The sequence below is a fragment of the Ambystoma mexicanum genome, chromosome 12, assembly GCF_040938575.1.
Source record: "Ambystoma mexicanum isolate Mex_15411 chromosome 12, UKY_AmexF1_1, whole genome shotgun sequence".
Lineage (NCBI taxonomy): Eukaryota > Metazoa > Chordata > Amphibia > Caudata > Ambystomatidae > Ambystoma > Ambystoma mexicanum.
The window spans coordinates 462,970,834-462,998,775 of record NC_090936.1 but is presented as its reverse complement, the minus strand read 5'-3'; the positions used below and the strand labels follow the sequence as shown (position 1 = coordinate 462,998,775).

The following is a 27,942-nucleotide window of genomic DNA, read 5'->3' as shown; positions in this document are numbered from 1 at the left end:
TTTTGTTCTACAAGAGTCCCTTAAACGAAATTCCAGCATTCCAGCACCAACAGGACCCGAGATGGAACGCTGACTGTGACATCTGTGTCCCCTGCTGTCGCCGTGCAACTGTGACCAACAGCGAAACTGGCTTTCCCGCATCTGGTTGTGTGCCTAGAGGAGGCCTGCATCAGTGTTTGCTTCATTCTTCAACAGTAAAAGATTGCACCAGCTTCTGTGTCCAACCGGAACATCTCTTGCACCCGCAGCTCTGGGCACCTGTGACCGGAACTGACAATGGGGAGACTGACCTCTGATGTCCCTCCTACGACCTGCCAAGTCTGAGGAGAAATCAGAGTACAGGGGTAAGCTACAGCATTACTTACCTGCACCCTTATCTCCCCCCTTTTAAAGTTTGAATAACCTTTGAAAGTTCTATAATGTTTGGCTTTGGCAAAACGTTTTGCTGAATGCCCTCAGAAAGCTAGGAAGAGTTGTATTCATTCAAATACATCTCTGCCTACCTTTTGGAACCTTAATCACCTCCACAGGACCCTCCTCCTAACTTTTTCCTAGCTCCCAAATGATTGTGAAACCCTGTGAACATTTGGGCACAAGGCCCCAGACAATTTAGGACTGGACTTCTTGTTTTAAAAAAAAAACATGTTTATTACGTTTTCACAAAACAAATGAACAAACAACATAGTCAGGACAAAGAGAATGGAGTAGAAGTACATCCTAACATAGTCACCATGGCCAAGTAATAAATCACATTCCCTCACAATCCTAGATACAAAGTCGGCAGCGATGCCCTATCCCAGCCGTGCATGGCCCCCCCTGCCCCCATTGGAGGGCTGGACTTTTTCAGTTAGGGTTGAAAACCTGTGGACTGCCAGTGCAAATACTAACTACTTACCTTCCTTACAGTTATTGCGTGCGTGTGTTGTGTAATGTGCACCAGCTCTATGTGATTGCATATATTTTATTTTATTTATTGGGTTTTTATAATGCGCATATACACAGTGTGTTTCAAGGTGCAACATATGTATCTTTTATTTAGTATTGTGCGATATTATTATTTGTTTATGGCCATAAATAAATACAGTATTTTTATAATTAATTGTCCAAGTGTAATCCCTGATATGCTCGCTTTGTTGGACTCATTGTGGACCCCTAACCACACCCACCTCTCCTCAGACCTATCCTTGCCCACTCTCCATGCTACCTTGATTGGTTCTGGCTATTGCTCCCAGAGCTTCCCTGTTCACTAACTATGGTGGCCTCCTACACATATGTCCACCAGGCCAGAGTGTAGAAATCCAATTTAACAGTAATCAAGGATGTCCTAAGTGTAGCAGGAAGTAGGCCAGTGTGCTTTGCCTCCTGAAATAGCATCAACATACAGGAAGCTGGTATATGCAAACATTTCTGATAAAGCTCAGTGGTCAGGCCATTAAGACCAGGTCCCTTACCACAGGCAGTACTGCGTAAAGCATTAAGAATTTCCTTTTCTGCTAGATCTGCATCTAATAAGTCCCCAGACACCAATGAAATACCATTCAGTGTACAGTTATCCTAAGACGGACCCATCTATATGGGATGCTGATGTGTATTACCTGCATACACTGAATAGTGTATCATAGCAATCCCTAAAGAGTGCATTCGCCTTTTATCCAGTGTACACCCTGTCTCCCAATTTCATCACCATTTTATTTTATTTGTATTTTTATTTTATTTGTATTTATTGGACATTTATAGGGTGTCTATACACAAGTGTTTCCAGGCACAACAAGACAAAAAAGGGGTGGGGGCATAGGGAACAACCAACAGTTACGGTCGTAATAGGTCTTGTGACATTGTTACCATGCAAGTGCAGAGACAAAAAGTGCAAGGGAGGGTGGAAGTAGTGGGAAGGGCTGGGGAAGGGACGGGGTGAAGTGTAGCGGTTGGGGGCTCAGGGGATGAGCAATTGCTGAAGGGGCCACAAAGGGCAAGTGCAAGGGAAGTGAGAAAGGGAAGAGTGCGATGGATGGGATGGACCAGAATCAGACTAGTACGGGAACGGTGCCCAAGGGCAAGTGCTGGTAGGGGTGATGGGGGGGGCTGGTCAAGGAGGGTCTGGCACCTGTAAGACTCATAAGGGACCAGGCACCAGTCGCAGCATCAGAGGGACATTAACATGGGAGGAGGGGTAGGAAGGAGGAGGAGAAAAGGAAAGTCTTGAGATGTTTCCGGAACTTAAGAAGATCCGGCTCAAGTCTGAGGTGCCAGGTAGGCTATTCCAGAGGGAGGCTTCTGCCGAGGAAAGGGATCTACCTCCCACTCTCTGCTTGGAGAAGCATCTGACCTACAGAGAGTTGGAGCTGGAGGAACGGAGTACTCTAGCAGGGAGGTATTTAGGGAGAGAAAGCTGGATGTAGAGACGTCCCAGGCCCCAGACAGCCTTGTAGATGATGCAAAGGGTCTTGAATTTGATCCTTGCAGTCACCGGGAGCCAGTGGAGAAATTTTAGGGCTGTAGAGATGCAGCTCCTGGGCTTGAGGTCAAGGATAAATCTTGCAGCCCTATCCTGGATTAGTTGAAGAAGGCAAAAGGGAAGAGGTGGCGCTGTTGAGCAGCCCAAGATGGCTGCTTAGCTTCTGAGCTCCGTGTGGCTCCGGCAAAAATCCACCTACAGCTGCGGCTTTCTTCATCCTTGACACCCTACATCTCGCTGAGCTGTTGCCCTATCCCTCCTGCCTACTTCCTGAAAATCCTGACCCGAATCGGACCCCGGAAACCTGTCCACTGGACTTTGGCGCTGGCTGCCTGTTGACCTGCAGGGGCCTCAGCGTGCACCCGGCTCCCGTCTCCTCCTCTCTAGCTCCTCTCGCTTGCAGCTGGCGGTGGAACGGGAGGTGCGGTGTCCGAGTGCCCTGCCCCCCTCCCGAGGGCCCCCACTGCATTGTCTGCGACCGGCCGCCTCGGATAGTAGTAATGCACCATCGGCCACGGCGCCCCCCCCCCCCTCGGAGCGCGCCATTGCGCGAGCAAATCCGGCACAGGGGCCTGCGCTGGAGCGGGCCCCAGACCCTTCCCTCACCACCAGTGCCGGATCCCTCGCTCTCAAACAACGTGAGGCGGCTGGGCTGGAGCCTGGGTGCCCTTTGTGATCTGTGGCCCACGAGCCTGGGCAGAGGCCCATACCAATCAGGTGAGGAGCGGGGGAGAGGCCCACACTGTGGTCATTGCGGTGCCTCCCGGGTCGACCTTCAGCACCCCGCCTTGTTGCCACTTGGAACTCCGGAACTCTTCATCCCACCCTAGATTGGGACACCATACCCTGTCTGCCTACTCTGGAGAGTGGGCTCGCAGGAACTCGTGCTAAATAGCACTGGACAGCTTTCTATCCCCTATTACTGGGGCACCGGGCTGCACTCTAGCCCCCCCTTGCTGCGGATTGCTTGCAATTAAAGGACCCTTATGATAGTGGTGTGCTTGGCCTGCGTTTCCCACCCTTTTTTGGCAGCGGCTTGGCTCCTGGGGGAACGAGGCTTGTTGAACTGAACCTACACAGCGCCCCCCAACCTAACAGAGGAGTGAACCCCTACATCATAATTACTACAGTTTGCCAGGTGGCTGCTCTGCCTTCGTGGATTGGCGACCTCCCCTTCTTGGCCCCTGAGTGGCCCAACGCTCTCCATCTGGCTGTGGCCTCCTTGCCTCCACTGCTGCCATAGCCTGTCGCACCGCCGACACAAGTGCAGAGCCTACTGTCCTCCAATACCTCGGTCCCTTGGCCATCCACCCTCCCCCACTGGCTGCAACTGTGGGCCCCTGCCTCACCAGGGTTATACCAGCAATGTCAAACAGATCTAGAGGGGCCTCTAAGGGAGGAGCCATGGATACATTTACTAACACTGTCCCGAGGGCAGAGGCAGGACACATCATCCCTGCAGGAGGAACCTGAGGCTGACTCTCACCCCTGTGCTATGGCCCCCGATTTGACTACACTTATGGAATCTATGGCCAATAATTTCGCCTCCTTCCATGAGAAGTTGGATGACATCAATGCCAATGTGGCCTCCCTAAAAACACGAGTGGATCAAGCGGTGACCAGAATCACTGATGCCGAAAGTAGGATATCAACGAATGAAGATGATATTCAGGTGCTGCAGAACACAGTTGCCTCCTTGTCGCGCGACATGAAGAGTGTGAGAGCAAAGTGCGACGACTTGGAATCGCGCTCTCGCAGAAACAACCTGCGTATTATTGGGGTCCCTGAAAACGCCCTTAAAGGGTGCATGGAGGATGCCGTCGAAACCTTACTCAAAGACCTGCTCTGCAATCCGGCCCTCTCGCTGTATTTCACAGTTGAACACACCCATCGAGCTTTGTCACCATGCCCCAAACCGGGTGACATCCCAAGGCCCATCATTGCCAGGATTCTAAATTACCGGGACAGAGACCTCATCCTCTGCCTGTCACGTGAGAAGGGAGACCTACGCCTTGAGGCCCACACCATCAGGATTTTCCCAGATTTTTCAATAGCCTTACAGCAGGAGAGACATCAATTCCTCGGGGTCAAGAAATTTCTTAGGGAACGCAGTGTCCCGTATGGCATCCTGTTCCCGGCAGGAGTCAAAATTACTCACAACGGCAAACTGTACTTCTTTCTGTTACCGACGAGGCGGTGAAATTCATTGAGGCGCATGTTCCACTTCATGATCCAGCTGGTGGCCGCGCCAACGATGATTAACCAAGTGTATCCTAGCCTAACGTGGCCTAACCCATCTAGTAATCCTTGACGCTGAATGTGTCGATGGCAATAATGTACTGCAAACTCAGCGAACCCAGCCCCTTCCACATGAATCTGGGCTTTGGCTCAGCCTTTGTACTATGGACATTGATCTCCATTTCCCTCCCAGTGTGTGGAGCTGGCCATGAGCCCGAGTCACCTCTTCAGTGTCATCTTGCTTCTAGTAACCTACTGGCCTTGGGGCCTGACATCGGATCCGTTTACCGCAGAAACCTGTCTCTGACAACTCTCGCTGTCCTACATGACTCTCAAACGCGGACCACACGGCAACAGCACACCTCATTGCAATTGCAATGCTCATGTTTTGTTGGTTGTTACTGCTTGTTGGCCCCGGTTGGGCACTGGTAGGGCCATATCCCAATTGGATTTTCCCCACTGACCTCTACTTCTCGTGGAGTGTCGGTTTAATTGGTGACACCTGCATTTGGAGTGGGGGGATCTGCACTGCAAGTTGGGGGTGGGAAGTGAGGGTGGGGGGAGGTAATGTTGGGGATTGGGGAAACGTTATTAGAAAAGGCAGAGGCAGACTGTCAGACCACACGACATCGGGCGCCCACTTAGGGGCTTGCTCCGCCCTATTGGTAAGTTACAACGACAGTGGTGGGATGTTCCATAGACTCTTAAAATGCCTACAACAGTGATGTCCTGGAACATTCGGGGCTTAAGTAATTACACCAAGGCTCGTAAAATCATGACCTACGCTAATAGATATGGTTGCAAAATATTATTGTTGCAGGAAACGCACTCCACGGGCCCTCTGACTAAATGTATGGCACCATCATGGGGTCCCCACAGATATTCCACCTCATACTCGACTCGGGCCAGAGGGGTGTTGACGATGATTCACAAATCACTTAAGTTTTTACTCCACAAGAGCTATATAGACCCAGAGGGAAGATACATCATATTGCACTACACAATAGCTCACAGAGAATATTTATTGGTGAACACCTATGGCCCTAATGTGGACTCCCCCGACTTTGTTGACCAGGTGGTATCTATACTGCTGGGCTATGTGGGGGTGCAGATCATCTGGGGGGGATATGAACTTCATATTATACATTACACTGGACAGAACGGGCACAGCTCCCAGACCGCTATCCGGTGCGGCACGTAGACTCCTAGCACACAGCACAACACTTGATATCCAAGACGCATGGCGGGCACTACATCCACAAACACGCAAGTACACTCACTACTCCTCAGTGCACGATAGCTTGTCCAGAATTGACATGTTCCTTCTGTCAAGCGCAATGCTGGGGAGAGTGGTGGAAACACAAATACTGGCTCGCATCCTATCGGACCATTCACTGATCTTGATATCCCTAGAACTGGGAGCACCTTCCCCTATCATTAATACATGGCGGTTCAAGTCCTCCGCCCTACAGGATATTGTATTCAAGGCAGACATTCTTGCTAACATCCAGTCCTATTTTGAGCTTAATACACCCCAGTCCACCTCCTTGGGAGTCTGATGGGATGCTTTCAAAGCCTTTATCAGGGGAATGTCTATATCTAGGGAGGCGGGGGTCCTTAAGACTATAAGAGCAGCCCTTGGCCGCTCCGAAGCCAAACTGCGCTAACTAGAGAGGGCTCACCCGACGTCAGTTGACCCTGCCACTCTTTCCCAAATTAGCAAAGAACTCCAATTCTTTAATGAGCAAGCCTCTAGGGAGGTGCAATACTTTAGCCGCCCACAGGCTGCGCGGAAATATGGAGAGGGGGATAGATCTGGTAAAACACTGGCCGCCTTGGCTAGGGGTGAGTGGGGCCAAACTCAGATCACTTGCGTCAAGGACAGCCAGGGGACAGTACGGTGGTCCGACCAGCAGATCCTGGAAGTCTTTACGGACTTCTACTCAGAACTATATTCTCAGCCCCCCGAGCATAGTGATTTCTATATGCGAGACCTCCTTGAGCAGATTCCCACAACTTATATCTTCCCCGCAACCAGAGACCAACTGGACTCCCCCATCCAACTAGCTGAAATAGTTGAGGCCATATCTAAGTTCCCTAAGGGTAAGGCACCGGGTCCCGACGGGCTGACTGCAGAATTTTACCAGGAGCACGTGGCCATACTGGCCCCCAAACTACTTGAAGTATGGAATGAGTCACTCCGGCTAGGGTCCCTTCCCCCAACATTACGTGAGGCCGTTATAACGGTTCTACTTAAACCCAGTAAGCCCAATGATGAGTGCGGATTATACAGGCCCCTTTCGTTAATGAATTTGGACACTAAAATCTTCACCAAAGTAATTGCCAATCACTTCCTCCCAGTCATGTCATATATGGTCCATGACGACCAGTCAGGCTTCGTGCCTGGGAGGTCCACATCCCATAACATTAGAAGGTTGCTCAATGTCATGTCGCATATTTACCAGGGTGCAAGTGCAGTCACAGTCACGCTAGCTGCCCAGAAGGCATTCGACATGGTGTCCTGGAAGTATATGTGGCTGGTGTTGGAAAATATAGGCATAGGGCCTAACATGATTGCATTCATTAAGTTATTGTATACCTCCCCGGTGGCCAGGGTTCGTGTCAACTCCCAGACATCGGGCTTGATCCCTCTCTTTAGAGGTACCCAACAGGGTTGCCCGTTCTCCCCAATCCTGTTCGCCTTGGCAATAGAGCCGATGGTGGACTATGTCAGGGAGCGACACTCACGTAAAGGGATACGACTGAAAGACTCCCCTGAAATTATTTCGCTCTATGCGGACGACGTATTGTTATTTATAAGAGACCCTGCTGTTCATCTTGACCCAATCTTGCATGATATCACCCGTATAGGCACACATTCTGGGTTCACTATAAACTATACTAAATCCGAGATCTTCCCCCTCACCAGCTCCACGCTACAGCCCACCACTGAGTACCCGTTTTGCTGGTCCCCTTGACGGGATCAAATATCTGGGAGTCCAGGTGTCCTTGACCAAAGATACATTACTAGCAGACAACTAGCTGGCCGCGGCAGAGCAAGCCGAGGCCAAAATTGCGCGCTGGCGCACTCTTCCACTATCACTAGCCGGGACCCTCTCACTGTTGAAGATGATTTTACTACCCAAGTTGCTGTACATATTTAGCAATGTGCCTATCTGGCCCGGAAAGAGATACTTCACAAACCTACACAAGCTGTACGCCCAATTCCTATGGCACTCTGGCGCTGTGCGTAAAAAATGGTCAGACATGACACTCCCCTATGATAGAGGGGGCTTCACCGCCCCCGATATGCTACGGTACTGGATCGCAGCACAGGCACAGTTTGCTTCTTACTGGTATCCTGGGCCCCCACCTCGTCCCCATGTCAAGCTGGAAACACTGCGGCAACAGGCACCAACATAATGTCTTTAATTCTACATCAGCAGTACGAACCGGATTCACCCATTGACCCGGTCCAAACCACTGTGCAAGCCTGTGGTCGGATATTCGAGACTTGTGCCGAACAACGCCCATATTACAAGTGGCTTCCCGCCTGCCGATTTCCCGGCCTGGAACCCACATTCGATACCGCACTGGCGCGACACTGGGAGGCCCTGGGGTATCACGCCCTAACTGATTTCTATCCAGAGGGGCAGTTTATAATGCCACAAACATGAGGCCGGGTCATTCGGGTTCCGCATTAGAAACTTTGCAGTTCTACAGACTCCGCGCCTCCTTCAGAAATGCATGGCCTGACTTCCCCAATGAACCCCCGGACTCCTTTGGGATTGCCTAAATCGCCAATTCGGACGGTGCCCGTGGGGTGGTTTCTTCACTGTACAAGCTCTTACTGACCACTGGCCCCCCCCAACCCTCCAATGCCCGAGACGACTGGGCGTCTGAGCTGGAGTTGGAACTCACTGACCCCCTGGGGCAGAAGATGTGCTCTCATACCGACAAGGTTTCCTTAAACTTTCGCTATCGAACCATACAGTATAAATTATTAAACAGACTGTACTACACCCCGCGCAGGATTTCTGGGTTTGCACGTTCTGACTTACGACTTTGCCCTCACTGCGGTGCGGAGGGTGCTGACCATTTACACATGTTCTGGAACTGCCCGGGCCTAGCTGCATTCTGGGGCAAGATCTTGGAAACACTATCCGAAATCACTGATTCTGTGGTTGACCCCAACCCGTTGGGAGTTCTGTTTGGGGTATGGCAGACTGAAGGGGCTAAGAGTATGGCTAAGTTCCTGAATGTTAGCTGTATAGTTGCTAAAAAATGTGTTTCATAGAATTGTAAGAGCTCCACCCCCCCCTTCGTTCTGGAAATGGTTAAATTTGATCATGTGGTCCCGAATTGTGAAGAAGAGTTCCTTGATATGATCCCAGCTCGCTCCCGCCCCAAAAACATATGGTCCGCCTTCAGCGGCTACCTGAATAGCTTAGACGATACTTCCACAGTGGACGATTCCCCCCAATCTCCTTCCTTAAGTGCTCAGGTACTTGTTGCTCTGTGATATATCATTCCCCAACTGCTGTTGTCCTATTGTTTCTGTATACCCCTGTATTCATTTATACATGTACCTAATGTTTTGACTGCTCTGATGTATGTGTATGCTATATGCCTCTGCCAACAAAAATAAAAGTTAAAAAAAGAAAGAAAAGAAGAGGGCGAAGGGATGAAACAGGCAGATTGAGGAAGAGGATGTTGCAGAAATCCAGCCTAGAGAGAACCAGAGCTCTGGAGACATTGAGCTTCTGAGGGAAGGTGAGGAAAGGGAGAATGCCTCTAAGGAGGTGGAGCTGAAAGTTGGACTTCTTGGCTAGGTCTGTGATGTCTGGAGAGGAGAGAGAGGAGTCAAAGATGACCCCAAGATTTTTAGCCTCACAAGAGGGTGAAGGGAGGGGAGCCAAGGAGGGTGGCCCAAGAGTGGGGGGAAACTTGGAGCAGTTTTCCCAATGAGAAGGATTTCTGTCTTACTGGCATTAAGGCAGAGATCGTTAGCAGAGCACCACGCCTGAATAGAAGTCAGGCAGTCAAGTATGAGAGAGGAAGGAGAAGATGTAGACGATGGAAGCTTAAAGGAAAGCTGAGTGTCGTCTGCATAATGCTGGAAGTAAGGAGAGAAGGTTCAAGTGGGCCGGGGGCAAGGTAGATGTTGAAGAGCCATGTTGATAGGATAGTGCCCTGAGGGACACCACAGGTAGAGAGTGAGGCGGAGGAAAGGAAAGGGCCCAATTGCACTTGGGGGGGGCTCAGTTTGAAAGGAGGGAGGTAAGCAACACCAGTACCCGGTCTGTGATGCCTAGGGTATCACAGAGACGATTGTAACTATAGACATGAAACATTTTCCTTCCTTGACAACCAAGCCAGTGACGACCAGACTTGTCATTCTCCATACATGCCTTGCTACGGTATCGCATTTATGAAACTGAACAAGTCCATTCACGAAATCCTCATATCCTCCCCACTAACCAACCACTAGCTATGGCCTTTGATCCTGGCCAGTGACCCCAGCCTTTGTCATGGCCAAGTCCACGGCTAAAATTGTTATTAAGGTAATCAAAGTTTCCTTGAGCTAACTTATAAATGATGTTATGTCTAATTCCATTATTGATGTAATCAGTTATATACAATGCAATTAGTGTTGTCACCAGTGATGGCATCAGTGATGTGATTTGTAATGTCATCAGTGTTCCCATACAACATGTAATTAGTGATGTCATCAGTGATGTGATTTGTGATGTCATCATTGTGGTCATAGTCTGCGCAATAGGGGCTCCAAGTTAAGGTGGCTTTAGCTGAATTGCCAGGATTTTGTTGCATTAAGTTCTCACCTTAACGTTCCTGCAAAGGTTTTTTCCTTGAATTTCAAAGGTTTTGTTACAATGTATTGCTCACCTAAATGTCCCTGCAACTAAAGTTTTTTCCTTGAATTTCAAGGGTTTTGTTATTCGATAGATTTTTAGAACCCTTCCAGACCACTAGCACGGTCCTCGGTCATGGTCAGTGGGCAGACCACTTGTTTGGACATGCTTCAGGATGGATTGGGACGGGTAGGTCAAAGGCCAAAGGTCAATGCTGCATGGGCTTTAATCAGGGAACCCTTGTCTCTTCTGACCACATGTTCTGATGGGGAGGCCCCCTCAGAGGAAACCAAAGTCTTGGTGATAGCACAGGGCAGAAGGGAATCAATCTTAAGGTGATCTTGGAATTCAGCCTAGAAGCCCTGAAGTAGATACATCTCTGGTCAAAGCCTGGGCACCCCGGATCCTTCTATTCCCTATAAATAATGTTGCAAACACTATGGAGAATGGGCAATCCCTGCACCTCTGTAGGGGCATAGTGACTGTAAGCACCAGGGATCTCTATCAGCAGGGGAGTGGTCGCCCTTCACATCCACAAGATCCAAGTTAGACAAAAGATGCACAATAACCTTCTTAATGACATGATATGATATGATATGCTATGATATGATATGATATGATATGGCATTTATAACGTGCCTATACACAAGTATTTCAAGGCGCGACGCAGTAAGGGAGGGGGAAACAGAGGGAAGACAGAGACAATGATCCTACTAGGCCAGGTGGCATTCAGATTGCGCAAGTGCGGAGGAAAGGGGAAGAGGAAAAGTGTGAAGTGGGAGGAGGGTGGGGACAGTGCAGTACATGGGGTAAAAGAATAAATAAAATAATGAGAGATGTAGGGCCAGCTGGTGGCAAGTGCAAGGGTAAGTGCAGACATCAGGTGGTAATTGCTGGTGGGGGACTGTAGGGATACAGAGAAGAGTCCCCGAGTGCGGGGGTTGCTAGGAAGGCAGTGCAGGTGTGTAACTTGCGGGGGAGGGAACCTGGGCCCGAGATCCTAGGGTGGCCAGGTAACCAGTACAGTTTCAGCCTGGAATTCAGCAGGGGAGAGGAGGAGTGAAAGCAGAAGCAAAGAGGAAGGTTTTGAGGTGCTTACGGAACCGGAGATGTCTCTCCTCAAGTTTCAGGGAGGCTGTTCCAGAGGTAGACCCCAGCCGAAGAAAGAGATCTACCACCAACCCGTTGCTTGGAGAAGCGACTGACCCTGAGGGAGCTGGAGGCGGACGAGCGAATGACATCCCTTTTAAGCTATTTTCCCATGGTGTCCCAGCCTTGCTGACCTTTAGGGTCACCTGTAAGGAGATCTGTAGTTGCAGCAGCTGGAGCTAAGTAACCTGGCCAGGCCAGGTAATCTCCTATCAGTAGCCTCCTCCAATTTAGCTACAATGAGTCCCATTAATTCATCCACAGCAGGCGGATGTAAGCTGGTGGAGGAGGTGCTGCAGAAGATGGGGGCCGCCATGCCTATGTTGGGGAAGACAGCCTTCGTCTTTTCGCTGGTGCTAGTAGGCAGACTGGGGTTTGCTGCGGGTTTTATGCCTTGAGCGGTCCAGGGACATACAAGTCCCTGGCCCTCATTACGACCCTGGCGGAAATCAACCGACCGGACCGCCATAGCGTAAATAGCGTTTCCGCCATTGCACGATGGAGCAAAGTGCGGCTCATTCCGACCCATCGGGCACGAGCACCACGCCATGGCGGAAGTGCAAAGTCCGCGATGGCGGAAATGACCCCAAAACGGCCCACACCGCCGCCGTACGGCGCCCTAGGTGCAATACCGCCACCCATCTTAGCGGACACCGCAGTGAGCGCCAACCGGAAAGTACGGTGACCGTAAATATACGGAAACGGAAGTAAAAGCATGGTCCCGGAACGGGAAACATCACGCCGTACACCTATAAAACCACAAATTCCACACAACCATTAAAAATACTACCCTGAGACACATTCCAACCCGTCATCCACCCTAGTGAAACCAAGAAAAATGGGAAAAGTAGCGAAGAAAGCGTGCGACCGCAAGCGGCAGGTCCACTTCTCCCGTGAGGAACTCACCGTGCTCACAGAGACCCTCCAGGAGAATGCTGCCGCCGTCTTCTCCACGCAAATGACCAGGACGGCACTTGCGAACAAGAAGGCCATATGGGCCCTGGTGGCACAGCGGGTAAGTGCGGTGGGGACCGCACCCCGCAACCCACAGCAATGCAGAAAGCGATGGGACGACCTGCGGATACGCGTCCGTAGCATACTTTCTGCCAACCGCAACATTGCCACAGCTACCGGGGGAGGATCGGAATCACCCATCAAGTTGACCCCCTGGGAAGAAATCTGTGCCTCCACCATTGGAATGGAGAGCATAGAGGGAGTCGGAGGGATGGAGAAAGGAGTGCAGACATCCGAAGAATCAGGTAGGTGTCCCAAATAAAACAATGCCAAAACCACAATGTCCAATCATGTGAAGTACCACGTGCCCACATAGTGCAACAGTAACACATGTCCAGGCGAACGTCCACATACATAGGCCTGATAGCACACTTTAAAACTCACATCAAATACATAAATAATTAAAAATCCTAAAAACACCCTCTACACGTGCAGCAGGCACACCCTAACTGCAGGCTGCCAAACAACTGCACCCTCACTCCACACACAAATGAAACCACCTCCAAGGCCCCGACCCAAATCACCCTCAGGTACCACCCCAATGCATGTGATACATTGCCATTCCAATTCCCACAGACCCATTAATAACGCTCGCCCTCCTTTACTCCACCACAGGGTCCGATCCAAACGATGAGCTCCAGGACACCCCTACCAGCACACCTGCAAAGAGGGCCAAGACCAACGGCCAAAGACCCTCCACCTCAGCTGCACGCATCAAGACACGGAAGCAGCACAAATCAAGTGGCAGCACAGAGGAGGGAACTCCAACAGGCACCCCAGCAGCCAGCATGCCCACAACAACACCACCACAGGTCCCCCCAATGGATGCCACAGTAGGCACTGCTTCTGGTGGCAGCAGCACCATAGGTGACACTGCATTAATGGCAGCATGCTCCGACACAGAAAACGGGGATGTCGAAGTTAGATCCATCCATGACCTGTCTCAATCCCCCTGTCTGTTCCATCCCGTACACCATGAGGATACCACGCAGGGGCACCCACAAGACGACGACTGGCCATCCCCCACAAGCCCTGTGGCAAGGCAACATGAGGTGATCAGCCACTCTGTGACACCACCGCAAATGGCCATGGCCCAGCAGAGGCAACAGTCCCTCGACCAGGTAATCGTGCAACAGCAGCAACTGACCACGCTCCTCAAGGACCATGCCGATGAATGTGGGGGCACTAAGGCAGACATAGAAACATCAACTGAGACACTTAGGGCAGAAATGGAGAGAAGTACAGAGACACTAAGGGCACAAATGGAGAGTAGCACCGAGAGCCTGAGAGTACAAATGGAGAGAAGCACCGAGAGCCTGAGGGGGGAACTGCATGCGACGTCCAAAGATGTATGTGCCGAACTTGCCGCAGTGCGCCGTGTGCTCACTGAGCTCTCACAAACCCTTAGGGACATGCATGGACGTGAGCAGGCAGAGACATCATCCGTTGCAAGTTCCGTCCAGGGCAGCCCCCAACGTAGATCTGGGAGGAACCTGCGCTCCACAGGCAGGGGTGCCCCTGATACCCGCAGAGGGGGCTTGCAATAGCGACTGCCCACTGACAATGAGCATCTTTGGACACTGGTGTTCGGGGGGGAGGTAGGAGGGTGGAGGGGGTGTGTTGGGCTCACTTGGGTGGCGGGTCGATAGGGTGTTTAACATGATATCACATATGCCATAAACAATGCACGATCATCCAATGAGATGTGTGGACATTGATCTTTGTGTACGAGGCCATTATAGGCGTACAGTCCATATTGTGCATGTTCCAGACACACACAGTGCCACGAGTCCCGTGTCCATGTATCAGCCACCAGGCGTGAGTGCTAGAAGCATGCATCTATGAGATGCTGACGAATGTCACGGCCCTCCTGTGCCTCGCAGACTCCTTGAGGTGCTGCCACATCCCCACCCTCATCATGACCATCTTCAGGTGCTTGCAGTTCTGCGTCAGGGGGCATGGGCACATTTCTACGTACGCACATGTTGTGTAGCATGACACATGCCATCACCATCTTTGCAACCTTCACATGGCGGTACAGGAGTGCCCCGCCAGACCTGCTGAGGCAGCGGAAACGAGTCTTCAGTAGGCCGAATGCCTGTTCTATGACTACACGGGTACGTGAGTGGGCATGGTTGTAGTCCTCCTCATGCTGGTCCCGTGGGTTCCGGACTGGTGTGAGGAGCCATCTCTTCAGTGGATACCCGGCATCACCTGTATGTGGACAATAAAGGAATTTTGAGGAATGCCATTGCTACGTACGCACCCCCCCCCCTTCCTGCCAGGTCATTGCCGCATCACATACCCCACATCATCATGCATGAAATGAGACTCACCGAGTAGCCAGGATCTGTTCCCTGCGTGTCGCTCCATGTAGCGTGGTATTGTAGAGTTCCTCAAGACCATAGAATCATGGGTTGATCCAGGGAATCGGGCACAACAATGTGTAATGATCCTGTTGGAGTCACACACCATTTGTACATTCAGAGAATGAAATTGTTTTCGGTTGCGGTACTGGGCCTCCATGGCATGTGGGACGACCAATTCCACATGGGTGCAGTCGATGGCACCAATGCAACCCGGTATGCCGGCAAGTGCATGGAATCCCACTTTTGTGTTGGTAATTTCCTGCTCCGAGCGTGGTAGAGAGATGTAGTCGTCTGCGTGCTGCAGGAGGGCATCGAGCACTTGCAATAGTGTCCGTGAGAACAGTGGCTGTGATATGCCATGCAACTGTCCGACTGTGTGCTGGTAGGTGCCTGTGGCCAGGAAGTGGAGTACAGACACCACCTTCAGTAGGGGTGGGATGGCGGTTGGGCTATCTATCATGCTGACAAGGTCAGCCTGTGTCATGTCCACAATGGCGGTTATGGTGTCCCGGTCCAAACGGTAGAGGGTGTGGATCTGCTCATCAGTGAGGTTGAACGGATGTGCTCGGAGGCGTGGGATTGCGGGCTGCCTGCGTGGTGGTAGTGGCTGTGCTGGCGGCCCTTGCTGGCCCTGCCTTGCCCTCCTCCTCCTCCTGCGTCTCCTCCGTGCGGCCGGTTGTAGTTGGTGTTCGTCTTCTTCTTGAAGTTGGAGAACTTGCAGTGCTATCAGGTCCCCCAGGGCCAACATAGCTAGTCCTGCCGGTAGCATTTCGGAGTGGGTGTGGTTGTGGGAGGAGACTGGGTGTGCAATTTATGTGTTTTCAGGCTGTATGGCCTCCACCTGTGGTGATTCATTCCACCTGTGCAAGCTGCTCTCCCCTTAGGGCGAGCACGTCCCGCACACAACGCTGCAATTCGACGAATGGCATCTTGCTATTACAATCATGTATTTGTACCCGATGGCAGTGTAACATTGGTTGATATGTTCATTCGGCTATGGTCCCATTGTTTCACATACTATCTTTGCAGTCGCGAACAGACTTGTGAAGGGTCAGTGGAACGTAGTACTCGAGTAACGGTGGACCCTCATGCAACACTGTACCGAGGTTCACCGACGGGCGGGGCGTCCCATTTGTGAGTGAAGGCAGTTGCCATTTTCACACACAGCCGCACTAGATGGATTAATTTGTGATTTCAAGCGGCCACAGATGCCTTTTCGACGTGATGTTGCAAATGAGGAATTCGAAGGGCGGCGCTTTCGGTTTTCAGCTAGCGGCGAGGAGATGCCCACAGGTCTGACTGCAAATATAACGTTCTATTGTTCAATGTCCTTGGGACAGGGGCCATGGCGAGGATGCAATGATTGATATGAATAGTTTGGGATGCGCAATAGCGAAGTGGGCGATGAGGCCGGACGTTCCCAAATACATGTTACTTCACAACACTGGAATTACTGGCTGGGGCACAGTGGATTTTGCAGGCTGCATAACGCACAGACTCAATGGAAATTTCACATGTTATGTGAGTATGGAAACAGGCGTTTTCATTACGGGATGAGGGAATGATGTATGGATGCATGGACAGATGATTTGATACAGAGTTTGCCATGTACAGGGCTTCTTGGAATCTATCCGCCTCCCCTGCGCTATGTGATGCAGGGCTGCCATAGTGGGACCATCGTCTATCTGGCCTTGTTGAGCCCTCCCTGTCTCGACGCGCCTTCAGACACTTGTGTCTATGCACGTTACCAATCCCATCTGATGGATTCTGTTTTAACAGACGCATGCACAGGTACACTCGTTTGTGATAGTGTTTTCACCTCGATATAGATAGTTATGATTCGCAAGTGGTTTTTGGGTGGTGATGATCCTTTGGAGTGGGCTAGCATGCATATGGCTGTGGATTTGGTGTGATCATTGAAGTGAGTAATTCAAATGTAGTTCTGATTTATTTTCAAATTTGTTTATTGGCATTTTCGTTATAGTTACATATTTCAAGGTGACCGATTGGTCAGCGACATTCAGCCTTTGTGGTCAAACAACAAACTTTACATAACATGAACATAAACAATAGAAACATTAACTATCTCCGATTCAAGGGTGGGTGATGACTGATGAGGTTGTAAGCGGGGAGGAAGCGGCCGGGCAACATGGGCACGGGTATGGGCTTTCCGAGAATGTTAATGCTGGAGGGGCTTGGTTTCGAATGTCTTAGGCAATCATTCAGGTCCTGTGCTAGGGCCGGTAGGTGGTTCAGGGGGGCTTATCATCCGAGGAGTGAAACAGTCTAGACATGGTGTCTTTCCAAGCAGCAAGGGCCATGCTTGACTCGTCCGTAGATCTAGCCACGCTGTCCTCCCAAGCTCTTGTTTCGGCAGTCGCCCATCTTTCGAATTCTTTGCGCCATGCCCTTTGATTTGGTCCTGCCGGCCGTTTCCATGCCATGGCGATAGTTCTTTTGGCTGTTATGCATAGCAAGTCCATCAGCTTAACCGCATATTTGAGTTTGGCCAGTCTGGGGTAGCAGCCTAGGAGGCATTCTGCTGGGGTCCATTTATATCTGGTGACTTCAGCCTCTTCGCAGGTTTTTTTTACCGTCGACCAGAGGCTACGGGTTTTGGTACAGTTCCATAACATATGGATTAAGTCTGCTCCCTCTATCCCACACCAGGTGCACTGTGTCTGGGCGGTTTTGTTGAACTTAGCGATCCTGCTCGGGGTTAAGTAGGTACGATAGAGTACATTTAACTGGAGTAGCCGAAATCTCTGGTTTCTAGAGACCTCTTTCGGGAAGGACAGCGCTCTGCTCCATTCCTCTTCGGACAGCTCCAGTCCCATGTCTGATTCCCAGCGGGTCTTTAGTATATCACCGCAGGGATTGGGGATGTCAACAAGGAGTTTATATATCTGAGATATTGCTTTCCCCTCTTCACTCAGGGTGTACATCAAGGCCAAGAGGGGAGTGTTCTCTGGTTCTTCTGGCCAGGTGTCCCATTTTGTGCGTGCTATCTTGCGGATCTTTTGATACCACAGGAATTGGCCAGCGTGAATGCCCTCTTCCTCCTGCAACTCAGCGAACTCCCTGAATGTGCCTCCGGAGTATAGATCACCCCAGGTGTATACTCCTTTTTCCTCCCAGTGCCTAATGGTGTGGAGGGTGGTGACAGATTTGTCGAGTCCCGAGAGTATTTCAAATGTAGTTCTGATGGCCATACTATTCTTTTTCATTTCATTTGGTTGACAGGTATCTCCTCCCCTTTTGCCACTGCCATCTGTATGCCACTCCTGCAGATGGATTTTACTCCCGACACCTGCTGCTTCGTGTTAATCAGTGGAGCAGCATTACGATCTTATGGGACGATCGCCAATGGGCCACATGCCCTTACGCAGTACTAGTGGCTAGGAGCAACATTTCGGCCTTTCAGCTGGACTAGTGCCTCCCTATTGGGACGGCCCTGCGGTTCTAGGCGCTTCCATGTTGCCTTTTCGTACGAGAATGTAGCCCCTGTGTACCATGAAGGAACAGGGCGTCACACAAGAAGTAGCTGGTCATTTATTGCGGATGCAGCCCACAATGGTGAAATGTGTTTTGGAGTTCATGGCCTAATGGCTGTATGGGCTTGGTGATTTTGTTGTGCATTAAATTTCTATTCTGATATTAACCGTGTAGCGTTCTTCTTTGCAAGTGATGTGGCATATTCCTATTTGGGGAGCGATGTATTGTGAGGAGATCTGCATTGGGTTCCAGCTTCGGAGTATAGTTGCGTGGTACTGTGCTGGGCGCGTTTGCCTACGAAGCCCAGTGAGGTCAGGGATAAGGGCTGCCAATATGACTGTTTTGATGATGTCATGCTCAGGGGCGGGGGATTAGCTTTTGTGTAACAGATGCCGGTCAGCCAGTTGGATTGGTGGAATGATGTGATTATCGGAATATTGCTGGTCACAGGTGCCTGTGTTTGCGTGCGTTTCTTGGTGGGAGACTGAGGTCATGTCCATTTGTATAGCTTCTGTATTCGTGCCATCTGTGCCCTGCAGCTCCCATTGGCCCCTCTTGAGATTCATTTGTTCGTTGGCAGGCATGGATGACTAGTACATTTCACTGGTTGCATTGTGTGACTTCATTGCACCTACGGGGAGTTGTACAATGTGGCCAGGGAGCGGTGTACAGGCACTCAGTAGGGCCGTTTACGGTTGGTTCGCGATGCCGTACTTCTCACCATGGCGGAATGGTACTTTCCGCCGTGCTTGATGGCGTTAGGTGCATGTCCGCTAGGGTCAGAATTCGCGTACCGTTGCGCCATGGTGGTAATTACGGTTTGGCATGGCGCGCGCGCGCGTACTTGGTGCAGTTAGCGTTGGCGTTCACTACGGTGTCGCTAATGGCATCGTACTTTGCGGTGACGGGTCATGATCGCACCGAGCGCTATTCGATGGCGGTATTGCATTTCCGCCATCGTTTTTCGATTTCCGCCAGGGTCGTAATGAGGCCCACTGTGTCTTTAGTGTAACCGGGACTGGGGTCTGAGCAGCGCCATTCTCCTTTAGTCAGACAAGTTACAGGGAACTCACTTACCTGCCACATTCTCTGCCCCCATAGGTGTAGTTGGTGTCCTTGATCCGGAAGCACAGTCCTCAAAAGCTAAGAGGATGGGCGGCATTAGACTACGCTGCGCCCGCAACAGCGGTTTCTTACGCTGCATCAGGCCATGTCATGAGTATTTGCCCTGATGGTCGAGTGCACGGGCGCTGTCAACATGATTTCAGACCTGTCGGAGACTGGAAAAACAGGAGGTTCTCTGGGTAGGGGCTCCTCTTATCCTGTCGGACTGCAGGGGGGATCCTCTCTCAGGTAAGTGGGGCAGATATTCCCAGATCTTTTTCAATGGACCTGCCTGCGGTTGAATCACCTCATTTGAAAGGACAGGGACAAGGTAGAGGGACGAGGGGGTACTGTTGCTGGCACAGCATGCATGGTGTGCACCTGTTGGACCTAAATGCTGTATTCAAATATTCCCTGCCGAGGGAATACACAATAAGATATTTCTCATATAACATAAGCAGACCTTTATGTGAGTGAAGGAAGCAATCTATTTTTTACATTTCTCAAGCACCCAGGGTGGACAGTGTCAGCCCTCTGAAAAAAGTGGATATATGTCTACTCCCTCGACTTGAGCCCTGGTTTAATTTTGCTTTATTTAGGGTGACCAAAAGTTCTCCCTCGCTGAACGCTTCCATACCTATCTTTACCTGTATGCCCCATGACACTTAAGAGGAGGTCCTGTCTTTATTTTTCCTAGGTGGCAGGCTGTCATTAGACTCTTCAATCACTGGAACGCAGCTCCGAGGCTGCACATTGACCAAAGGGACCCAGCTGGAGGGGTACCCGATTCCCTAGAAGGGGTACCCAAGCCCCAAGGAAAGGTTTTCGTTTGCCATGAGAGGAACTGGTAGGGCAGTGGTCTGACTGAAATCTCTCCCCAGGTTTGTGTGAAGCTGTGGGCTGCACCAAGTCCATCTGTCACCAGGGCGTGGGGGGTAAAAAGTAATTTTAGAAATGATCTCAGGTTAGGAACAGTGTCCCCCTGGGACACACCAATACTGTCGATTGGGAGACAACTACCCATTCAGCTAAGCAGTATATTTTCTAAAATGGTTTGTAGTGTTTTCATTTCGCGGGTGCCTTGTTTAAGCAAAGGTAATGTATTGAGAGCAAGTACATAGTGACATACATTTACACTGTAAAACATTAATTGTATCAGATTGCTGGAACTTATATTTATTTCACATGCATTAACGGCCATCAGTGACAATAAGAGTTGTGTGGTTTACCAAGAGCTCTTAGGTTTTCCAATGTAACAAATGAGTAGTTTATCCACTCTTGTTTTCTGCTTTGTACTCAACTATGAATGCACGACTACACATCCCAGAATGCACAGGTAAACCCAGAACTGGATGAGCTCCTGGCACCTGCTTTTGGACAACTCTTTCCATAGACTCTGCCACCGCAGGTACTAAGGCGAGGGCAGCTACTCTCCCCTCTCTCGCAGTTCTAACCCCTATTGACATCAAAATAGCCATGACATCCATGGTGCACAGGTTTTGAGGGGGGGGAGAATAATCTCCTGTTTAAGTTTGCTGCACCCCCCCAAGCCTCGTTGAGATCATTTGTCATCAGGCCCTTCATCGTCTCCGGGCAAATTACACTTGATGCTTTCAAAGAATTTTGTCACAGCAGTTACTCAAGAAGTCCTTTCACTGCTCAATAGACGACGCCACCAGTTCTCTTCATCATAATAATGGAGACCTGATAGAATGTGGCCTAAATAGATCCTACGCCGTTCCGCTAGATCTTGACAATTTAAAAGTGGATGCCTTAAAGTTTCTGTGGTCTCTTTGGCGGTGCAAAATCGCCATTAATTATCAGGTGATTTTTTTCCTTATAGCGAGGACCTCGTTTGTTTTTAATACATTTAGTCTGATCTTCAAAAAGGCTTGTCTTAAACTTTTGTTCCGGAATTTTTGAAGGTATTTTGCCTGCTGTTTCAGTTTTAGTGCCAGCGCTGGGATGTTTGTTGTCAGCTTGTTTTTATCCGCAATTTCCTGTGTAACAATCCCATCTTGTTCGAGGAGTTTTCTTTTGATTTTATTAGGGTTAGTCAACAGATCTACCTTTGTACATCCTAATGATTCCAATGAGGTGTTCATATAGGTGACCCATCTTTGCTTGTACCAATAGCGTGAAATGTTCTTTCACAAAAAAAAGTGCAGCTCCTTGGAACTCATCTCTCCGTCTGCTTTCGATTCCCGAGAATCCAAAAATGCACATGATTGGATGAGGAGCATGCTGATTTACATAGCCTCTCTGAACGTAGCCCCAGCTTGGTTTTCAGTGTGCACAACGCAGTGGAATTTTGCATTGGATACATTGGAGTTTGCTGTGAAAGGTGACTTTGCACTTTAGCCCGGAATGGAGTTCGCACCACTGTTCGCTACCATAGACATTCAGAGGCATGGCCCACAATTCTCTACACTCCCAGGCAGTTACTTTTGCTGAGAGGTCCAGCAGTCTAACTCAGAAAGGTGGAGACCCAGGCGATTGAATCTGCAAAGATGGAAGTTCCCAAACGGTCATCCCGAGTGACATAGGGCCCACCTGCACCCCCAACATGGCAAAAAAAATAAAAATAGGAAGCTAATTCACCCCATACAGTAGCCCACTGACGCTTGTCATATGCGACACCTTGAGTTTTGCTCCTTCACGTTTCTTGCTGGGCTCGCTTCTTATAGGCCTACACTTGCAATAGGAAAAAAAAACTGCAAGTCCTCAAATGCAAAGTGAAAGTCCAGGAGTGGCTCAAAATGGCAAATATGCCACAGTGCCCCTTGGGAGCCACATTGTGAAGAAATTGCCCTAGATTGGTGCATGTGGCAGTGAAAGATGAAGAGGCTGTGGGACGTAAGACCTTTCTCCAGCTCTTTGTATCAAGAGGCAGCTAAGAGCTCTAGGGGCCTCTTTACAGGCATGGTGGTAATGGTAAAATAGGTGGTATTGTAGAAATACTGCCTGTTTCATTGGCCACCATATGAAAGATACAGCGTGTTTACAGTCAAGGGTATTTCAAGGCCAAAAACCGACTGATTACAAGATGGAAGACCACCTTGAACTTCCTCCAATTTAAACTACAATCAAAGGCTTAAAGGTAAACATTGTAAACCTCACCCCCAATGTTTTTTTTGCATTATTTTGGTATACGGAAATCTAGCTCAAGAGCATTCCTTCAATGCAGGGGGAAAATATTTCATGGGCATTGTAACACTATGGTCAACAGTGCAGCACACTCACACATACTCACGCACTGCTCCAGCCCTGGGCATACGCACTCCCACACTCAGATACTCTCCATCAGCTCAACCCTGTTGACCACACATGCCAAGAACTGCACTGCACAAGCACAAGGACATATCACCCTGTTACTGAACACGCACACACACAACACAGCACTGCACACACAGCCTCAGCACTACACACTGCCCAAGGCTTTTGCTGCACCCACACAGCAATTACAGCACTGCACACACTGGCCCCAATAATGCACACACCCGGTCCCAAGAGCTACGACACTGCCAGATTATGGCACTGTACCTGCACACTTCCCCAGCACTTCATACGCACACACACTGCTACATTACTGCATTGTATGTGCATACACAGGACTTCCCAGCACCCACACACTGCCCGAGCAATACCCTGCTTGCACACACTGTGCTGAGCATGCAAACACACACACACACACACTTCCCCAGCACTAAACTATACTACAGCACACTCACACAGTACCCTAAGCACTCCACTATAGACATACACCATCAGCACGCCACACACACTGTAAGAGCACGAAAGTAAGGCTCGGGCACAGTGGTGGCATGTTTTTAGATATAGGCTTTTATTAATAAAAAGAGGGTTGGAAAATGCCTCTCTATTCGTAAAGCTAATATTGGTTTCTCTGCCTCAAAGGAATCTAGTGAAATTGTCAGGAAGTCCGAAACTAAAAAGTCTGTCGTGTCCCAAAACCCACTCTGTCCCTTACTCTAAAAATTTAAGACAACTGCGCAAGGATGGTCTCTTCCCAAAGTAAAAAGTGTTTGTTGTGTTTTCAACCAACAGAAAAGTTCCCAGTTTGGCTGGTAATAAACGTGATGCAAAATAATTTTTCAAAATACGAGATTCCAATGCTAGGGTTGTGCCCCTTTCCCCTAGACCTCTTCTTATCTTAAATCGTTTGATAATTAATGAGGAACTGTTTCTTAGCTTCACAGTTCTTGTATCCTACCAGCTTGGCATGCTCCGCTACCAAGCATGGGATTCTTTTTTATCAGTCCTAGGGTTCTTGACCCTCTTATCCTCAACCTCTCATGTTAGTGCGGGTTCCAGACCTCCAATACAATACATGGCTTGGTTAGCATTTCTGCCAAGCAAGTGTTCTCCCTTGGGATGTCTCTTTTCCTCATACAGCTTCCCAGACCCTCTTTACTTTTAACTTTGGTTTCTCATATGGGTGCAGGTACCAAACTTGCACTGCTGAGTTGTATCTGCTTGGTTCAATCTCCTGCCAAGTATACAACTCACTCTCATTTGCTTCAGTGCCCCAGACCCTGTCTTTTGAATTCCTGAGCTCACCCCGTTGCTCCCCCAGACACTTTTGGGTGCGGGTCGCAGACTGGCACTGTTGCGTTGTATCCACTTGGATCACTCTGCTTCGGGGTCCCAGACCCTCTCTTTCATCAGGGTCACAGACCCTCTTACCTTGGTTTCTCATATGGGTGCAGGTCCCAGACACTCACTGTTGCGTTGTATCTGCTTGGTACACTCTCCTGCCAAGTATACAACTGTCTTTCATTTGCTTCAGGGTTTCAGACCCTCACTTCTGAATTCCTGAGCTCATCCCGTTGCTCCCCCAGACCTCTAACAGCTCCTGGGCAACCCGCATCCAACAGGGTCTGAAGCGGCTCTGCAGTCGGATGCCTTTTCCCGGCTGCGCGTTCTGTCTCTTCCGCACTTTGCCTATGACTGAGAGGCAGAGAGGATTTACCTGCCATCAACCCGAGTGGTTCTCTCCTGATGGACCATGCTCAGGTTTTCTCTTTCCTCTGGCTCGTGCCAGCTGCTTCCCTGCATGGCTTCTGCTATTCCTCTTAGGGTGATGGCTCTCTCCCTCTCAAGTCTCTCCTGCGCTTCGGCTTGAGCTTCACCTTGAACTGGCTTCGAACTCCCAGGTGGGACTGATGTATTGCTTTGGGCCAATCACTGGCCATTAGAAACTAGAACGCTCGCTCTGCTTCTTGTAAGTGATCTTTAAACTCTCAGCCATCTTCTTCGTCACAGTACCAGCCTTAAAGCTGAATGTGTGATATTTTGTACTTTCTGGGTTTTCAGTGTTGCCATGTAGCTTAGGTTGACTGACCTGACAAGAAAATATATCGGCTCTATCCAGGGAGGGGACAGAAGGATTTAGAGTTGGAGAAAGGATTGCATATGGTAAAGTTGACGTTCATCCCCAATCCCATAGCGGGATTCCTTCCTCCATGTGACCCTCCCTCGGTGCACCACCTGAGTGGGACTATTGTACTGTGGGTGCACCCTGGTCCCATAGTAAAGGCCTCCCACTAGAGGAGGAGGGACGACATCCTCAGATTCGTCACAACACACATGCACACACACCACTCCAGCACTACACTAATACCATTCACAACACTACATAAGCACTGGCAAAGCACCACACACACACACACACAGCCACAACACTGCTCATCATGTACACACACAGCCCAAGCAGTGCACTGCAGATGCACAAACAAACACACTCTGCCCCAGCACTGTACCATATACACATGCACCCACAAGAATGTCATTATGTGCACACAAACACACACACACGCACATAGACAATTCACAGTTAGTTTTCTAATTATGGTAAGCATTGGTATAGAAAGCATGAACCATGTGGCAAAGGTTGCTTAATAATTTGGCGGATTTTGAGTCTACTGGCAGATTAAATGGGAACAAACTATCACTGATGCCAGCCAAAGGACTCAACAGCGATGTTTAGAAAATCAGATTGTGTCCATTACACAAAAGTATAGTTTGAATTGTAGCACAGCTGTGGATCCAACAAAATATGAATCAGGACTGGATCTACCTTTCCCTCACAAACCTGCACCTCCAACCTCTAAACCACTGTATAACATCTCCCCATATCATTCCAACTTTACACAAGATGTTCTTTCCTTCTAATTGCATCCATGCTACTGTAGCCTCTTAGTATCTACTTGTACAGCACTCATTTGCTTTTCAGCTATGTTCACGCTTGTTTCCGGACCGGCAAACTATGAGTTTGCCTGCCGTGGCTGCTGCGCCCGACAGGTCTGACCCTGCCGGGCGCAGTGGCCATGGTAGGCAGACTGTTCACGTAAGCGCCGGCACCGTTAGTAACCGTGCCGGCACTTCTGAGTCCCCACTCCCATGGGGTCCTATGGGACTCTATGGGAATGGGGACTAACATTTTACCTGAGTTCCCGGGCCGCCGGACTTGTAATGTCCCGGTGGCACTGGCAATCCAGGCGCCGGTCAAATATTACAAGTCTGGCGGTAACCCGCCGGTAGCACCGGCAGGGTTATTCCGGACTCGTAATGATACTGCACGCAAAAACTCACTCACACACACACACACCATTCCCAGCATTGCACACACACACACATCACCCAGCAATGTACTGCATAGAGACACTAACCACACACGGAAATGCACACATGAGCTTCCAGCATTGCACAGAACAAATAATGTCCCCACACACACCCCCAGTATTTCACTGCATATACAAATATCACAACCAGGGCACCACTCAAAATACAAACACTATTCTTACCATTGTGAAACCATACACACACACACAGCACCACACACATACAGTCCCTGAGATAATCTGGCCTTGCAGTGCTAATTGAGCACACAGAAACCCGTGCTTACGGTATTGGCGTGCATAAGGGTACCTGGCGTTTCAGTGAAAACTATGAGCAATGGAAACTGTCCTTACTGTGTTAAGTGGGCATAATGGAACCTGGCACGGCAGGGCTAATTGGGTGTGATGGAATATTGCTTTGCTCTGCTAACTGTGAGTAATCAATACTGGTACTTCTTTGGAAACTGGAAACGTTTAATCTGTCGCTACTTGATTAGCTTGATTTAAAGGAATCTGGCAATGCTTTGTTAGCTTGGAATAGTGGAACTTTCCCCTGCTATGATGACTTTGCAAACCCTCGACAATGGTGTGAGTACCTGTTCATTACATGGGCTGAAGATCGATGGCAATAACTGGCAATGGCGTGAGGGAACTGGATTTTGATATCAAATTTTTGAATTTGTATTAGTACTGGCGATTTTGATGTCATCACCTGGTATACTATAGAAATGTATTTCATAAAATATGTGTACCCCAACGCAGCATTCCAAAACCTTACAAAATGTGCACTTCCTGTACATACAAAGGTGTAAGTACCTGGGGATATGATGCCAATATCTATACAATACCTTTACATCAGCCAAACCGGTTGGGTTTGTCAGTGCTTGCCTTGTCAATGAATGTGCCACAGAAAGCCTAGTGATCAGTTCTTTGCAGGTTCCACATGGCAGAGGGGAAGGGAAGGAAATGACCTGTGTCTCCTCCCCGGAGGTGGTGGCAAGAGACTCAGGGGTGGACTGATCTGAAATATGAAACCCGTGAATCATCCCAGAAACATGCTGGTTGCATTAGTAATCTCAGGGCAACCCCAAATGACCTTCACAGTGAACTGATCTTTAACTTGAAGAAAGGCTTCCCAACATTTGCATTTGGATCTTGTGTTTGGATGTTGACTTGTTCAATCTCTCACGGCATTGCAGTGTTGTATCAAGAAATCACAGACTCCAGACATGAAAGCTACTCTTCTATTGCTCTTTGTGGAAGGACGCTCTTGTATTCATGCCCTCTCACACGTTCATGAATTTCTATTTTCCAATCAGATAAATGCGCCCAAGTGCACTACCATCTTCCTTATCGTTGGCAGATGTTAGGGCCGTCGGCAGAATGGAAGGACCTTACTTCAATGGAAGAAATTGAGAAAGATTACAGTGATCCTAAAAATACCAGGTACAATTGGGTTGTACATGCAGCTTGTTGGGATCTCTAGGAATGTAATCAAGAATCATCTACAAAGACCTTCAAAGGGCTCTTTCCTTTATTCTTGCTTTTCTATTTTGTGAGTCGCTAACAGAAAGTCTACCCACACTCTCTCATACAAAAAATGTGCA

The 27,942-nt window shown here is 49.5% G+C and overlaps 1 protein-coding gene across 2 annotated transcripts in view; it reads left to right on the top strand.

Moving 5' to 3' along the window:
• The window catches only part of LOC138513665 (protein mono-ADP-ribosyltransferase PARP12-like), a 322,728-nt gene that overhangs the window by 116,607 nt on the left and 178,179 nt on the right, over positions 1-27,942 (top strand). For both annotated transcript variants that reach the window (XM_069628723.1, XM_069628722.1), the window contains one exon: positions 27,655-27,781. In XM_069628723.1, coding sequence (XP_069484824.1) covers positions 27,655-27,781 — 127 coding nt within the window. The remainder of the gene's footprint in view (positions 1-27,654; positions 27,782-27,942) is intronic.